This window comes from Grus americana, chromosome 21 (genome assembly GCF_028858705.1).
Source record: "Grus americana isolate bGruAme1 chromosome 21, bGruAme1.mat, whole genome shotgun sequence".
Taxonomy (NCBI): Eukaryota; Metazoa; Chordata; class Aves; order Gruiformes; family Gruidae; genus Grus; species Grus americana.
The window spans coordinates 3,685,050-3,701,004 of record NC_072872.1 but is presented as its reverse complement, the minus strand read 5'-3'; the positions used below and the strand labels follow the sequence as shown (position 1 = coordinate 3,701,004).

Sequence of the window (15,955 nt, the reverse complement as noted above, 5' to 3'; positions counted from 1 at the left end):
TGCAGAAAGCTGCTGCTTCTGGTGCTTCCTGCCAGCAGTTGCAGCTTCCAGACTCCAGATCAAGGCGTTGCAAGCCGTGGGTCTTCAGGACCCATTGAGCGCTTGTCATTGCCTTGGACTCGCTGAGTGTCAGATCTATAGACATGCTTTTAAATGGAGTGTGTCAGAATCTGATGTATGTGCTTAGAGCCATTTTTTTCCACATCCAAACTGAATTTTACTTCCAAGGCCACCCCTTCTCTTTCTCCCAACCCTAACCCTTACGTCTCAGCTCTGTCACTTCACATGGGGATCTCTGAGACTGGCGGCAACTGGGCAACTGAGCTGTGTGCGGTCTGTGGTGTTCTTTGATCCATTGCACTCTTGTCACTGATGTCAATATACTTGTGCACAGAGCATGGTAGAAATGCTGCAGTGTTGTAGGAGCTATAAAACACCAGCCTATGACAACTGGAAACAAGATATATCAGCAGGTAAATGTTTCATCCCCTGTGGCACTGCTTAAGCTGAAGAAAAGAAGCTTCATTCCTGTAAATCTGCTACATGGAACCAATTCCTTGGTGAAAGTTACCTCACACTAGCTGCAGAGTTCATAACATAGGTTTCTGTGTAAGTGGTACAGCAAAGCATTTGACCTTATTTAGATTCCAATAACAGAGAGCTATACTGTAAGCAGCAGAGACAGATTAAGTTAAGACTGTGATGACATTTCCTTTACAGACCTCTTGCCGTTTCTTGTATTTCTCCTGTATTTCTGATGTGTTGTGAGGGAGATCGTTCCTTCTGGATCCACATCTTGGCACACACGCGGCCAAATTCGTTCTGCGTGTACACCACCTGCCTACATCCCCATCTATTCGGTTATGTTGCAGATCCTGATACTGTTTGTATTTCCATTCCTCTGGCTGATTTGGAGAGTGCCCGCAGTGAGTTTGCTCCTTTACTCAGCCAGCTGAGCCTGGTTTCCAGAGGGTCGGACACAATGCCACTTACTTCAGCTTAGGGCAGTGGAGTGAGTCCCTTTGAAAATCAATCGACAAATGTCTGTGCAAGAATAGCCTGTGTTTGCTTGTGGACGGGGATCCCAGGAGGTTTTGGGACAAAGCATATTGTGAAAGGATGGAAGATGGGGTCTCAGGCTCCAGAATATGAGAGCCATTCAGAAGCAGGTGATGTGATTTGCCCCAGGGAAGCTATAAAAACTAATAGCGGAGCCACAAATGCTTCCTTTGTTTTTTGTGTTTTGCAGTTAGCACAAGTAGCATCTCAGCCTGTGAGTGCCTGGCTGAGAGGTGTGGGATGCGGTAAGGAACTGGGAACAATTGCCTGAAATGCTTTGATCCTCTGCCAGATGGCAGTCCCTTGGTATCCCTTGGGTGGGATGATTGCCATTCAGGAGGTCCTGAGCTCGTGCAGCTCGCGTGGCTGTTCATCTCTGAATCTTCGGTGGTGGAAGAATAGGGACATGGGTGGTCTCCACTTCCTTCTGAACTGCCCCTGTGCTAGGCTTAGATGACACTCCTCTGGGTCTGTGCTGGGAGGGAGAAGAGAGGAGAGAGCAGGGACACCGCTGCTGCCTCAGCTCAGTCCTGGTGGCCTAAATCTGTGTCCTATAGACATGGCTTCACTGGCAGCTTCTGGGAGCTGCTGCCAGCAACATTTCCCTCCCTTGCACAGGGACTAACAGGAACCAGCTCTTAGTGTCTCTTGTCTGCATTAGGAAGCATCCTGGACTCTCCCTGAGATTAATGTGTCATTAAAGCTGTTTGCTTATTCTGAGACCCTGCCCCTCCTCCGCTAGCGGTCTGCAGGACTGTGCTCATTGAGCTGTGGTAACATTTAATGTGAGTTTCTGCATGGTTGGTGCAGCTGGCAGTAAGCTTTAAGTCCTTGTGCTGGCAGGGGATCTACCGACATGCTGTTCAGGCACTGAGGCATCTTGTCTCGTCTCGTCTCCACATCCTCCCCTTCCCCTCAGGAAGTTTTCCTTCTGTTCTGGAAAACCTTGTGTTCACCCAGGTCCTGCTCTGGAGCACTCAGCTGTGGCACTAGACGCTCTCCAGCCTCTGGGGTTTACATCTCTGCTTCCACATTTCTCACTGATCCTGAGAAGATGAAAAAGCAGTGCTAATTAATCTAATTCCAGAAGCACCAGGTTTTCATGGGAGAAGAGCAGCTAGCTGCATATGTTTCAGGGAGAGAGAAGTGTGGGAGGCAAGAAAGACATACCTGCTCACATCCCACTTTATAGGCTGCTGAGAGCCAGCTAGCTACGAGCTACTCTGAGTTTTCCATGGGTGATAATAGAGCATGGTTTGCTGCAGTTATTCCCACTCAGCTGTAGTGACTGTCAGCATGAATTCTCCCCAAAATTCAGGCCCTCATGTTTTCAGAAATAAGAGGCCATGTCTATACCACAGGTGAGCTCAGCTCAGTGCATGGAGCTGGAATGGTGCATGAACGACCTTGGGTATGCCTTCTGCTCCCTCATTTACAAGAGGACTACAGCATCACCCATTCCTCTTTCATGCTGGTATGTGGAAAGCGGTGCTGAAATACTGAGTAGGACTGAAATGCTGTGGGAGCTGTGTCCCCACCACAGATTGCAGTCCTTACAGCCTTCTTGTTGTGAATCTGGCATTTTCTGATGTCAGTAAATTATAGCAGAAAAAAGGCAAGACCTTTAGATCCATTAGAGCGAGGCTAGGTAGCATCTGGAGCGAGACACTCTGACCCATACGACTCCAACATATGTGCAAATGGGACTTTCTGCCTGTACCTCCTTTTCCTGGAAGGTCAGAGCATGATGAGCAGAGCTGGCCGAATACAGACGCTTCAGGTAAAGGGGAGTACTTACAACATTTTCTTTTAAGCTTAATTGTACTTTTTATGTTGGAGTGGCAAGAAGTGGAGATGAAATAACTGCCTGTGCTGTGGTTGGCAAGAAGGACTGGCAGCGTAGGTTGGCATTCCTGCGTGACCCTTCCTACCGCTGCCCGCAGAACCACAACCAGCAAAGTCCCCTCAGCACAAACTGCCACTTGGGCTGCTGGCGAGGAAGCAGCTCACATGCACGGGGAGGAAAAAAATTGCCCTCCTCCTTCTCGGTAATGAACTAGCAGCTTATGGGGAGACTCTGGAGAGGGGCCTTTAGGAGAGGGTGTTTTGATGACTCCCAGAAGCACGGTGTGCACACAAGCAGGCTATTGCTGGGGAGCTGCAGATGGAGGAGAGCGCACAGCCAGCCCTTGTCTTCAGACTTCCTCCTGCTGCACGGAGCAGGTGTGGGGAGCAGGGTCAGATCACGCAGCTGAGCATAGAGTGGTATCAGTGCCCGCGGTGACGTAAAGTGGGGAGCCTGAGCACAGGGTGGAATAATAAATGACTGGCAAGGGCTGACAGCAGGACTTGGCTTTCCTTTTCAGGGTGACGATGGTGTGGGAAGCTTGAGTTTATCTATGAAAGAGCAGCACACAAGCTTTGGGGAAGGCAGTTTATTCCAGGGGCTTGGGAATTGGTGAGTCCTCTCCATGGTCTGAGATTCCTTCCTGGAGTGAGTGACGCTTCTTGGGATAATAATACAAGGCCCTGGTTTGTGGCAGCCATCTGTGTTTAATGATCTGTAAAGGCTTTGCTATGAACACAGGTGCTCAGGGATAGACACTGGCGTGTGGCAATCCACACTCCTTTAACAAGCTTGTTATCTTGGGCCTCTGGTAGGTGGGATCCAGGGTGCTTTTGAAGTCTCTGTCAAGGCACCCAAAGGCACACAGCTGATCCAGAAGCCAACCCTTTACTTAGCAACAGCAAGAGGCTGGGGCTCAGACAAAATCTGAGTAATTTTTGTAGTGGTTAGGTAAGTCCTTTCTGAAGTGTGTCGGTGTCTCAGCTTGCTCGGTGCCTGTGTGCAGAAACCTTAAGTGCCACATGCCTGAGTGACAGCGGGGCCTTATCATTAGCGCAAGCAACTCACTCAAGTGGTAAACATGGCACAAGGCTGCAAGGCATGTTTCCTGAGATTATAACCAAGAAGCTGTCTTTTAACACCCACAATCATTAGTTACAATAACCAGGAGCAAATTATTTTATATCAGGAAATGAATTTTCTTTGGTAACGACATTCATGTTAGCAAAGTTCTTGTGTAGGTTTACCTCTGCAGTAATCCTGGGATGGCAGGCACTGAACATTTATGGTTTGCCAACAATCCTGGTGACCTTTCTCTTCAAAAAGTGCCGGTGTCAGTACTTTGAAGCAAGTATTTTGGGGCAATTTATTGTGTCCTTTTGGATGGTTTTTTTTAATCTGTCAGAATACAGATTCTTCCTGGAGTCACTTAGGAGGTAGCACCCTACTGCTGGAAGGACAGACCTTCCAGCTGGTACCTGCTGGAGCCATGGTTGGGCTGCCTCAGTTTCCCAAGCTAATGCCATATGAAGGTCATCCCCGATCCAAGGCTGTGGCATCACTCTTTTTCCTAGTGAAGGAAACATTCAGGAAAAGCATGGTGTTAAAATAGGAAACTCGGATGGCTGAGCTAGTTCTTATTGGCAGGCATCTTACCCCTAGCAAAGCACAGTGCAGCTGCTGATTTCTGAAAGCAACAAACAAAAGCAAAAGCTTTTGCTGTACATCCTTGTGTGGATCACAGCTGTAAGGTTACCTAGTTCTTCTGTCCACTTTCTTCTTGGTCCGCTCTCTGTGCAGGTAGCGGCTTCTCACACAGCAAAGCAAACACCTTTTAAACCAGTCTCTCTCCCTTTTCCCTGTATACTGATCCTGCACTCCCTTTCTTCAGCCTGTTCCTTGTCCGCATGGCCAGGTCAGAGGTAAAGAGATGGGGGAACTCGTGGTCCTTGCACTTTCTGGCACCATTAAGCCTTTCTGAGGTGTCCCACTACTGACATGCACGTCACTGGTTAACGTAGATTGCGTGAAATTGGTTCTCGTTGAGGTTGGATGTCCCTCGCCAGCGCAGAGGTTACGTTGCGCAGTGGTGGTTACACTTGATGTTACAGCTCAGATTACACTAGCGGAACAAAGCGGAGTTTGCAGCTTGTTGCACACAGCCCCCATCTGTGCTGTTCTGTGCACTCTAAGAAATGAGGTATCTTGTGTGTCTTAAACTAGGCACCCAAAACAAGTGTCGATTTTTTTCCTTCTGATCTCCTGAGCTCCTGCATCTGTCAGATGCGGACTACACCACCTCCTCCTTCTCAGAGATGCTAGGAGAAGATTCCGTTCAGTCCTGTTTGTTCAGCCCTCAGACTCTGTCGTGACAGGCGGTGTTGAAAAGCTCATGAGGAAATTAATAATTCTGCCTCTGAGCCAGGCATGAGCAACGTGCAGGAAATGAGGCGTGAGACCACACGCTGAACAATGAGGAGAGAACAAGGTAGCGAATAGCTGCTGGGTTCGGGGAGCATCATCTATCGCATGCACTGGTGAAGGCCAGAGTCTCTGCCTCTGGACACTGGGCTTGGAAGAAGAACTGCACTGCAAAGCATTTACAGAAGGGGGGCAAATTAAGGATGCTGCGTCAGCCCTGATTTTGGCATTTCCTGACTGGTGAGTGCTTGACTTTGCGGCTAATCTTTCCACGCTGTTTTTGGCACGCAATTGAGTAGATCTAATCAGTGCTTGTCAGACACCTGGAGTAGCAGGCAGGTGCAGGCAGGAGATCCTCGATGTCAATGTTGTGAGCTGAGAGTGCTCCGATGAGCCTTTGTCCGCTCTGAAAGCAGGTCGATAGAGCATAGAATCATTTAGGTTGGAAAAGACCTTTAAGATCATCAAGTCTGACTAGTTCCTTCAGCTGCTCTTATCTTAGCCAGGGTGTAAAAGTGCCTGTAAGGGGAAGGAAGGGTAGGACAGTCAGCAGTGAAAGAGGACACCCCAGTTAGGAGTGAGCGTGCATGCATGTACTTGATTTCGTAAAGCTTGGGAGATCAGGCAGTCCTCCATGCTGTACACAGCTTTATCTATTGTCTTGCCTCCTGTGGGCAAGTGGAATTGCAGACGATAGAGCTTTAAATATATATACTAAATCATTTTGCTGAACTTTTTTCCCAGCAAACGCATATTTACATCATTGTGCTGCAATCCCAACAGCACTGTGCTGCTGGAGCATTTTGATGTCATTCTGATCTGCAAAGTGCCTGGGGTCTGGCAATGTTTTTGTGCATCTTACCAAAGGATTTAAAGCAAGTGGGAAGGGAAATGCAAAGGGCCCAGAAAGAAAATGGGTTAAAAGCCTTCCTGCTGCATTGTGCTGTACAGCTGGAAAAGTAGACCTGCTTGGTTAATAATGGTGGAGCCAGCCCAGCCAACAGTTTAAACCAGTTCAAGCAGCACGTGCATCTCTGGGCTTGTGTCCCACTGAAGCAGGTTCTGGGTTGTATCCTCAAGTATATGTTCTGGCCAATGGCTGAATTAAGCCAGTGTTTTCAGAAGTATGTCAGTAGAATCAGGGTCAGGTGCCCAGTCTGAGGTGTCCTGGGACTACTTTGCTTTTCCAGGAGTGCAACACCTCTGAAAGTCAGACCTCCGCTTGGGACCCAGAAATTGTATTTAATTCCTCCTTACCGATTCATTTTTCCCACCTGTGAAGGGTGTTCTGCACTGGCAAATGGCAACACACAGCTTACTCCATGCACTCAGTTACAGCCGTGTTAAGGGGAGAGCAGAGACCTGAGAAAGCCCTTCTTGGTTGCTTTTTAAAATTATACTTGTAGACTAGTCTCAGTGATTCAAGTGCAGAGCAAAACTGGTCCTGAGTCTCAGTGTCGCTGCGGAGCCCTGCTTTAGAGTGGGTATGCATTAATGATGCCCTCCAGTTGTTCTACGTGGCCAGAGCTGTGTACAGCGTTCCTCAGCATAACAGGGCCTGGGAGGCGCTGTGTCCATCCCTGCTATCATCAACTGCGCATCGAGAGGTGGCTTTTTGCAGCAGCTGGATGCTCTTCAGATGATTTTGCAAGCACAAAGTCCCTTTCTCTGCCTCTTAGAGGAACTTTATATAGCTAACAAAGGGGCATAAAGCTGCCTTTGCTAGAAACTCCAAGAGTTTTCAGGAATACAAATAGGATCACAAAACTGCTAGCTCTGCTCTGAAAGGTTTGCCCGTGGGAGAAATGAATGTGAAGTTTAATTATTTTGTCGATAGGAATCTCCCATATTACAGAAATTGTCTTTCCCTCCCCTTCTAGCCTTGTGCTTTCTTTCCTTTTTTCTTTCTAGCTTGCTGATGCACAGGGCTTCCTTTTTCCTGTAAGAAGGAACAACTGAGTAATTGAAATGGAACACTAGTGAGGATTTTTTAATCTGAAAGTCAGCATTAATTAATCAGGTCGGGTGTAATTAGCTTCCTCATCTGTCACTGCCTCTCCCCAACTTGTCAATGACTTTCTTCTCTCCTAGATCTCACTGAAAAAGAACCCCGTCGTGTGGGAGCTGCATGGGTGTTTTTCCTGGTTGGGGTGCAAGCGAGTGACAATCCCTGCAGGGCCCTTGGGATCTGAGCTGGATCCCACCTGCTGCAGTCAAGGGCAAAACTCTCGCTGATCTTAAGGTCTCCCAGGTTTGGCTTTGTCCCTTCTTTTCTGCTGTGTGTCAGGCTCACAGGAGTCCTAATTATTGCTACGCTGTGCTCCATAGCCCTGCAGCGCTTGAAATGCTTAATTCATTACTCGATCAGACTGGTAAGTTACAGCAAGACGTGGATGGATGCCCAGGTTAAACTGCTGAACAAGGGTGCAGATATCAATGGGCTTGGAGGCCCAGTCTGCCAGTCACTGGTTCATCTGTGACAGCCATCCAGGGAGGAAAGGGGTGAGCCTCTTCCCTTGGGCTCTGGTAGCATTTGTGGCTGTGGTGCTGAGATTCAGGCTCTCCCCGCTTCCCCCTTCCCTGTTCCCAAGCTGTTTTTGGCTGGCTGAATGAGCGAGACAGCGCAGATGAACATGTGCCGATGCCAGGCTGGGACGTGGGTGAGCTGAACACGAACTGTGCCGGCCCAGCTCTGCCAGAGGAACGCAGGGTCTGTGATTTCCGTGCAGCCGTTAGGCAAAAGCCCCTTCGCAGCGTGCTCTCTGTGGGCGGCTCTGCAGAGCAGAGCTATGCAGCAGAGCTCTGTGGCTCTGCAATCCTGCTGTTGAACTTCATGGTAGTGTGGGGAAGGGAAAGGGTCCCACGCCCCGCATCTTCCCTGTGTCAGGTACCCTTGTTCTGTGAGCTGGCTGCCCGGTCTGCACAGTCTGCCCACAGTGTCTGCCTTTGCGTGGCTGTGCAGAAAGCAGGAGCTGCTCAGGCTGTGTGGTCAGGCTTGCGGAGCTCTTTTTACTCAAGCAGCTGGTTCAGGGCCTGTCCTTCACTCTCACGCATCTCTTCAATGCTTGTATGTTCCTGGTGGAAAAACCTGAAAGCATCAGGACAGTGGGATGGGGTCCCTGACGTGGGGCACCCCATGGTGACTGCAGCTGTGGCTCTTGCTTCCTGCTGGCAGTCTGGATCAGGGCTGTCCATAATGTGGCGTCGTAGGTTCCTGCAAGATCTGGCTTCGTGTGGCCAAGCACACGACTCGGGAAGCAGAGGGTATTTTGTGAGGCAGACCTGTCATGGGGGGGTGGGGTGGCAGAGGCTTTCACTTAAAGTATTTATTTACTAAATACTTTGCCCAGTTTCCTTTACCTTTCTCTGACTTAATGGAAGCTATGCCTGTAAGCAGCACCTTAAATCTGAGCCAGGAACCTTCTTCACAGGAGGGTCTGCCACCCTACAGAGTCCGGGCTGGTTTCGAACCAGGAGGAAGCCTGTTTGCTTTTGAAGGGGCAGAGGGAAGCCCAAGAAATCTGAATGCCTACCTCAACAGGCTGAATCAGTGCCTCTTCTCTAAAGAAATGGATCCAGGGCTCCTAGGACTGCTCTTATCTTCCACTCCTTCCAACCTAGAGCAGGCTAAGCTTGCACAGAAGTGAGGCAGAGCTTTGATTAGGGCTGCAAGGTTAGGTCCACTGTGCATATCCTGGAACTGAAAAAAGTAACTGGGCCATGCTTCAATGCTGGGAGTCCCTGGGTAGTACAGGAAGTGGTGGAGGGAAAACAGGCCAGCCCCCAAGTAGAATTCAAGCAGAAAAAATGCATTTCACTCCCCTTCTGGCTGATTTCAGGGTTTATCTCCCCCACTAATTCAGTTTGCCGTGTTTTGGGTTGCATAAGCTTTCATCCTGACCCGGGCAGGATCTGACGAAGGCGGTAAAGCCAGACGAATCCCGAGGGCCACACTAAGTGAGCTGTGTCTGGCTTTGCAGCCGAATCGTGGTAAACTCTCTTTCGAAGGGAGTTCAGAGGTGTGGTGGATCAAGGGCAGGATGCACGCACGTGCTTACCCTCCATGCAGAGGGAGGATGTCACCATCAGGGACAGCACAGCTCAGGTGCCTCCCTCCTTGCCCTTCCACCTGGACCAAATCTTGATCCTTCCCTGACTCAGTTCTCATGTGAGTGCATATAATTTAGGGGCTTTTCCAGCATTTGCTGTGCTGGGGTTTACACCAGCATCAGAATTTGTATCCATGAGAGTGGATGGAGGAGTCAGAGGGAGGTGCCTGAGATCTGATCCCTTCCTTGAGTTGAGGATGTAGCTCTTGGTTAAAAAGGAAGATGGTATGATCCTTTTTCTGCTGGTTTATTACTATCTCAGTCTCTCTTGTTTCCCTTTCTTGTCACGCGCAGGCTCTTCTGTTTCAGGATTAGAATCTTTTCCCTTCTTCTCCTCAGTAGCTCAATAAATGGGAAATTATTATGGCTCTTTACCTCTCTTTCTAAAGAGAGAATACGTATGCTCGATCAGGTCTTGCAGTAACTCCATTCTGTTGAAGGAGAGCCCAGGCCCATGGGAGAAGGGGCAGCTGGGTGGAGTGGAGGTAACTCCATGTACACACCAGCTGGCCCGGATGGGATGAGCGAGGTTTGCACCTACATTCACACAGCACCGATCTGCACTGCTAGCCTGAGCTGAAGTTGTAGCTTGGCTGTCTCTTAGAGGGGGAGGGGGATAGTACTTGTCAGCCGAGCGATGGATGGGAGTTACACGCTGGCCAAGGGCTTGCACGTGCTGAGGATGTCTGTCTGCAAAGGCGAGCAGCGTGGGGCGACCTGTGAGCTGGGGCTGGCGTGGCAGCAGGCTTCGGAGACACAGGAGGATGTCACTGCCCTCCGCTGCTTTGTCAGTGTTGATGGGATTATGGCTGCTCTGTGGGGAGTGTTTGGGGGTGTAGAGTGTGGGAGAGAAGGCAAAACTGCAGTAAGGAGCAGCTGAGAGAGCATTTATATGCAGATTCAGAGACTTGGGAAAGCTTCCTCCCTGTCATGATGCAAGTAAGGCTCTCTCTAAGCAACAACAGAAGAGCACCTGGGTATGCATGCCCATGAAGTTGAGGTGGAGGAGCACCCACACCCCAGTAGCTGTCCTGGGCAGCGTTGTTTGCACACTCTTGGCCTTGCCGTGGGGCCCAAGGCTCACGCAGTGATGCGTGGCTGTTCAGGGAAACTTTCAGACACTCCCTGGCTGTTTAGAATTATGCATCCTGAATACTAAAGAAGTCTTAATGGAGACTAAAACCAGCTAGATTTTTCCTAACCTTTCCAGAGACTTGAAAAGACCCCCCTTTGCTTTGTTCTTGCTAACAGCCCTACATGTGAAGGGGGAAACAATACAGCAGAATTTTGTCAGCCGCCCTTTCCTTGCCCTGTTTCTTAGCCTCCCGAGGATTTGGGGTCTGGCAGAAGAGGGACTGTGGACATCTGCCATCAGTGGTGCCCATCTGTTTTTGCACTGTGAGCTCACAGAGCAGGAGGAGGATTCAGCACAGATTTACACATACCCTCCTGCACAGCGCTCTGCAGCCTGTCTAAGGTGGGTGAGCCAGCTGCATGAGCCTAACCACAGCAAGGGGCTGGAGGAGTCCCTGCTCTCACGCTGACAGGAAGGGTGGGATGTTTTGAGACAATATCAGTTGCAGATTAAAACCACTGATCAACATTTGTGCTTTCCTTGGTGTGGGCAGGCGCAGGGAGGCTGGAGCTCAGAGGCTTCCTGTTCTCCACAGGCTCTGCAACACTGGGAGCGCTCTGCCCAGCCTGGCAGCACAGATGCTACCCAGACCAGAGTGAATCCCATGGGAGCTGCTGTAGCTCGCATGAACTCCCTGTGAGCAAAGCCACAGGCATCACCCAGGCTGACCAGAGCCAGCGAGACTGCTGTGACCCTTGCTCCTTTGCACATCCCTCTTCTGCCAGGGAGCATTTCTGCCCCATTGTTTTTTCTCTCAGTCCAAGTTCAGGCAGCTCCCGGGTCTTCTGAGGACCTAGAGTTAAAGGGTGCTGGCAATTCATCTGCCTGCTGATAGAAGTCCTGTTAAAATAGAAGCACTGGTTAGGAGCAAAGCACGTAAATTGCTTGTGGCCTGTGTGTAAATTACTTGCAACTATCAGGGTCAAGCAAGGAACTGAATCTGTTCATTCAGTGACGGGGGGCTGCAGGCTTTGCTGCTGGGACTCGGGAAAGGGAGTGACACTTGCAGGGTCTGGGCTTTGTCCCCAGGGACCACCACCTGCAGCTTCCTGGCTTGAGAGGCTTCCATGCAGCACCCGGGAGGGGCACACGGGAAAGTCTAAGAACCGGTGTGTGCTGGCAGCCCCCTGCAAAGGAGAGCACCTCCCAGGGAGTCTCCCTTTCTCTCCTCTCCTTTTCTCTCCTCTTTCCTGCGCAAGTGTGGGCTGATCAGGGAGAGTTTCCCCCTTGTCATTCCACGGGAGCAGTGACTGCTTTTGCTTCCTAGTTTTTCCATTGGAACCGGGAAAACTCACTCCATAAACAATATCCCGCAGGTATGAAAGGAAAGCAGGGCTGTTCAGCCCTTTCCCCTCCCACACTGGTGGTGGAGAGCCCTTCAGGAACTAGAGCAGGGTTAGAGAGAGGTCTCTGGGGGTTGGTACATGCAAGTGTGCGCATATGTGTGTGTGCGCAGGTATGTGGGTGCATGTGCTTCTGGTTCTGTGTGTGCACGCACATGTGTGCTTTGTGGGAAAGATGAGTACAGCTATAAATAGCTGGGGGAAAAATCTATTGTCAGTTTTAAAGAGACGAAGATAGGGTCCCTTGCATTTTTCATCTGGTAGCATGAACTGTTCCTGGGCATGAAAACCAGGTTAGCTAATTAAATGTTCCTGCTGCTGCAGTCTGAGCAGCATACTGTGAATCCCCTGTCATCTCCATGCCTGGTGTTCCTGGAGCCATGCAGAGCCTTCTTCTGCCAGAGCACTGAGCTCTGGGACTGTAGTTTGAACTTCTCCCCTCTCTGGATCCTGTGCCAGGCAGGGTGTGGGATACCCCATGGCGAGCCTGTTCTTTCAGTGGCTGTGGCAAATCTGTAGGGTTTGAAAGGAGTCGTGCTTTGCTGCTGAGGGTGCAGGACTGAGAGCGCTGGAGTGAACCTCCCTCCCCGGCTCTGCTGTTGAGACCCTTTGGCAACTACTATGGATTCATGGCTGTGCCTGGTGCCACCCAGTGCTGGGCCTTGCTGACTGCTTTTCTCTACCCCTTTGTGCAGGCGCTGGACATGGACACAGAGGATGACCCCTTGTTACAGGATGCCTGGCTAGATGAGGAAGATGAAGAGGTAGCCTTCAGCTCCCGGAAGAGGCGAGAGGGTGCTCTGTTGTGTGGGAAAAGTCCATGCAGAGTCAGGCCCCTGCGTGTCACGCTTCCCACATCCGGCTTCTGGAATATTGTTGGCTGGGTATTTACCAACCCGTACTGTGCTGGCTTCATCCTTTTCCTGGGCTGTGCCATCCCTGCTGTGCTTGCTGTTGTCATGTTCCTCCACTACCCAGCCCTGGATATTGACATCTCCTACAATGCTTTTGAGATCCGCAACCACGAGTCCTCTCAGCGCTTTGATGCACTTGCCTTGGCCCTCAAGTCCCAGTTTGGGTCATGGGGGAGGAACCGCCGGGACCTGGCTGACTTCACCTCTGAAACCCTGCAGAGGCTCATCTTTGAGCAGCTCCAGCAGCTTCACCTCAATGCTTCCCATCTCAGGGTCAGTGCGCGGGTCAAGCGCAGCACTCCAGAGGACAGGACAAGCTCCCCCAAGCCCCTTGTCCGCCTAAACCCAGGAAACCGGACTTCCCGAACTGGGAGGGGTGCCCCACGCTGGGACTACTCCAGCACTTACATCAGCGCAAACACACAGACACATGCTCACTGGCGCATCGAGCTCATTTTTCTGGCTCGAGGCGACTCTGAAAACAACATCTTTACCACTGAGCGCCTGGTTACCATCCACGAGGTTGAGCGCAAGATCATGGACCACCCTCGCTTCCGGGAGTTCTGCTGGAAGCCCCACGAGGTCTTGAAGGACCTGCCCCTGGGCTCCTACTCCTACTGCTCCCCTCCCAGCTCCCTCATGACCTACTTCTTCCCCACTGAGAGAGGAGGGAAGATTTACTATGACGGCATGGGACAAGACCTTGCTGACATCCAAGGTGAGCTGAGGGCCATGGGCGAGGGCTGGCATGTTTAAGGTATGCATCTCCTGCAAGTTCAGTCGGTCACTTACTGGTGGGCAGCTAAGAGGGGTGAATGCCTTGTGCAGAGAGGAAGATGCTGCCATGTTGTGCCTTGAGGAATTGTCTTTTCTGCACTAGGGCCTCTTTTCAACCCTTTCAGCAAAGCCTTAGCAACTTCAGTTGTGGGTCACACAAGCAAACAAGAGGGACAGATGAGAGGGAGTCCTGCATTGTACAGATGCCTTCGACTGAGCCTCGTCCCCTGTAAATGACTGTAGTTAACTAGAGGAATGTCAGGTCTTGGACAGACAATAAGGATGAGCTTCCCTGCACCATAGAGCAGATGAAAGAGGTCTGTGGGCTGCTCTGGAGCTTGAAAGGCAGCTTGTGAGTCACCAGCTGGAAAGGCTCCTATAAGGAAAAGAGGAGGAAGGCCCTGCCTCCTCCTCCCAGCTCTGTACCCTGTACTATGCCCTTCTAGTAGAGCATAGGCTCTGGATGGTGAAAAAGAGGTGAATCATGAGGAGTCTGTGGGTGTGATGTGGCTGTGGGATGAAGTCTCCATCTGTCTCCCAAGCACAGGCTGCAGATGATAGCTGTCCAGGAGCCATACATGGAGCAGGCGAAGAATTAACTCCATCTGCTCCAGTGTGAGTAACAAGTTCTGCTACCAAAACAGGAAAGAGTGTAGTTTGTGGGTCTTTCTAATGTGAACTCAAACGGACTTAGATTTTGGGGATAGGCAGGCAGTGTCTCTTACTCAACTAGCTGAGTGCCTCCATCCCTGCATCGCTCACACCATGAGTTGGCAGAGGTACCAGGTCACAGCAGAGCCAAGACTCCTCATCTTCCGCGGGCATTGTTTAATTCTTGTGCTTCCCAGTGTGATGGAGCAAATATTGGCCCAATGTGTGAGAACTAAGTGCATCCAGCAGTGGGAGTATTGATGGGGATGTTGTGTGCATTGCTGCTTGGGGGAGCTGTGGTTCAGATCGGTTGGGTGGAAGATGCGTCCCTGGTGGGGAACTGCATGTAGGCAAGATCACAAACAGAATCACAAAGTAGAAGTGGAATGTGTGTCTTTGCAATCCAGCTTTCCCCAGCCCTCCTTGCTCTCTGCAAGGCAGCAGCAGTCGGCATCACTCTGATGAAAGACAGGATCACTCCCAGTTTCCCTTTGTCAGACTAGACTGTTGTGGTTTAACGCCAGCCAGCAGCTAAGCACCACACAGCTGCTCGTTAACCTCCTTCCCCCCACCCCTGGTGGGATGGGAAGGAGAATCAAAAACCCCAGTAACACTCGTGGGTTGAGATAAAGAGAGTTTAATAGGACAGCAAAGGAAGAGAAAATAATAATAATAGAATATACAAACCAAGTGATGCACAGTGCAGTTGCTCACCACCCGCTGACCAACCTGTCCCCAAGCAGTGATCCCACCCCCGGCCAACTGCCCTTTATATGCACTGAGCATGATGTCATATGGTATGGAATATCCCTTTGGCCAGTTTGGGGCAGCTGTTCTGGCTGTGCTCCCTCCCAGCTTCAGTCAGTAGAGCACGGAAAGCTGAAAAGTCCTTGACTTAGGATAAGCACTACTTAGCAACAACTAAACCCACCAGTGTATTATCAACATTATTCTCATACTAAATCCAAAACACAGCACTATACCAGCTGCTAGGAAGAAAATTAACTCTGTCCCAGCCAAAACCAGGACATAGATACTGTGCCTTGCCAAGTCAACTAAAAAAGTGGTGCTGCTTTCTCCTGCAGGGTCCCTGGAGCTGGCCATGACCCACCCTGAATTCTACTGGTATGTGGATGAGGGTTTGTCTGCCGAGAACATGAAGAGCTCCCTGCTGCGGAGCGAAATCCTCTTTGGGGCACCACTGCCAAACTACTACTCAGTGGAGGACCGCTGGGAGGAGCAGCGCCACAAGTTCCAGAACTTTGTCATCACCTACGTGGCCATGCTGGCCAAGCAATCCACAAGGTGAGGGTGTGTGCAGAGGGTGCCTTGCTGGGAGCACGCGAGAGCAGGGAAGGGCAGAGGTTGGAGAGGACGGTGCTTGCTGTTGCACTGAAGGAGTGGATGGAATAGGCCCTTCAGGGTGTAAAAGCTCTGTCTTAAGGTTTACGCAGGGCAGACATGCCTGCTCCGCTCCGATAGCTGTGCAGCATTCAGTCTCACCTGGCAGCGCTAGGCACAGAAGGCTTGGCATGCCAGCTCAGATTGCTGCTGGTCAGGCTGGAACAGTGGCCACGGCGTAATGCTCCAGACGAAGGAGGAAAAAGCATCTCCTTGGAAGTTGGGCTCAGGCACTATGAATGAGGGTGAGGAGCATATGGCAGCAAACCACTCACATGCTTCTCTTTAATGCCACTTCC

The 15,955-nt window shown here is 50.7% G+C and overlaps 1 protein-coding gene across 3 annotated transcripts in view; it reads left to right on the top strand.

Annotated features, from left to right (window-relative positions):
• The window catches only part of LOC129195168 (protein dispatched homolog 3), a 148,072-nt gene that overhangs the window by 111,703 nt on the left and 20,414 nt on the right, over nt 1-15,955 (top strand). For all 3 annotated transcript variants that reach the window (XM_054800990.1, XM_054800991.1, XM_054800992.1), the window contains 2 exons: nt 12,609-13,545; nt 15,341-15,560. In XM_054800990.1, the coding sequence (XP_054656965.1) occupies nt 12,609-13,545; nt 15,341-15,560 (1,157 nt within the window). The remainder of the gene's footprint in view (nt 1-12,608; nt 13,546-15,340; nt 15,561-15,955) is intronic.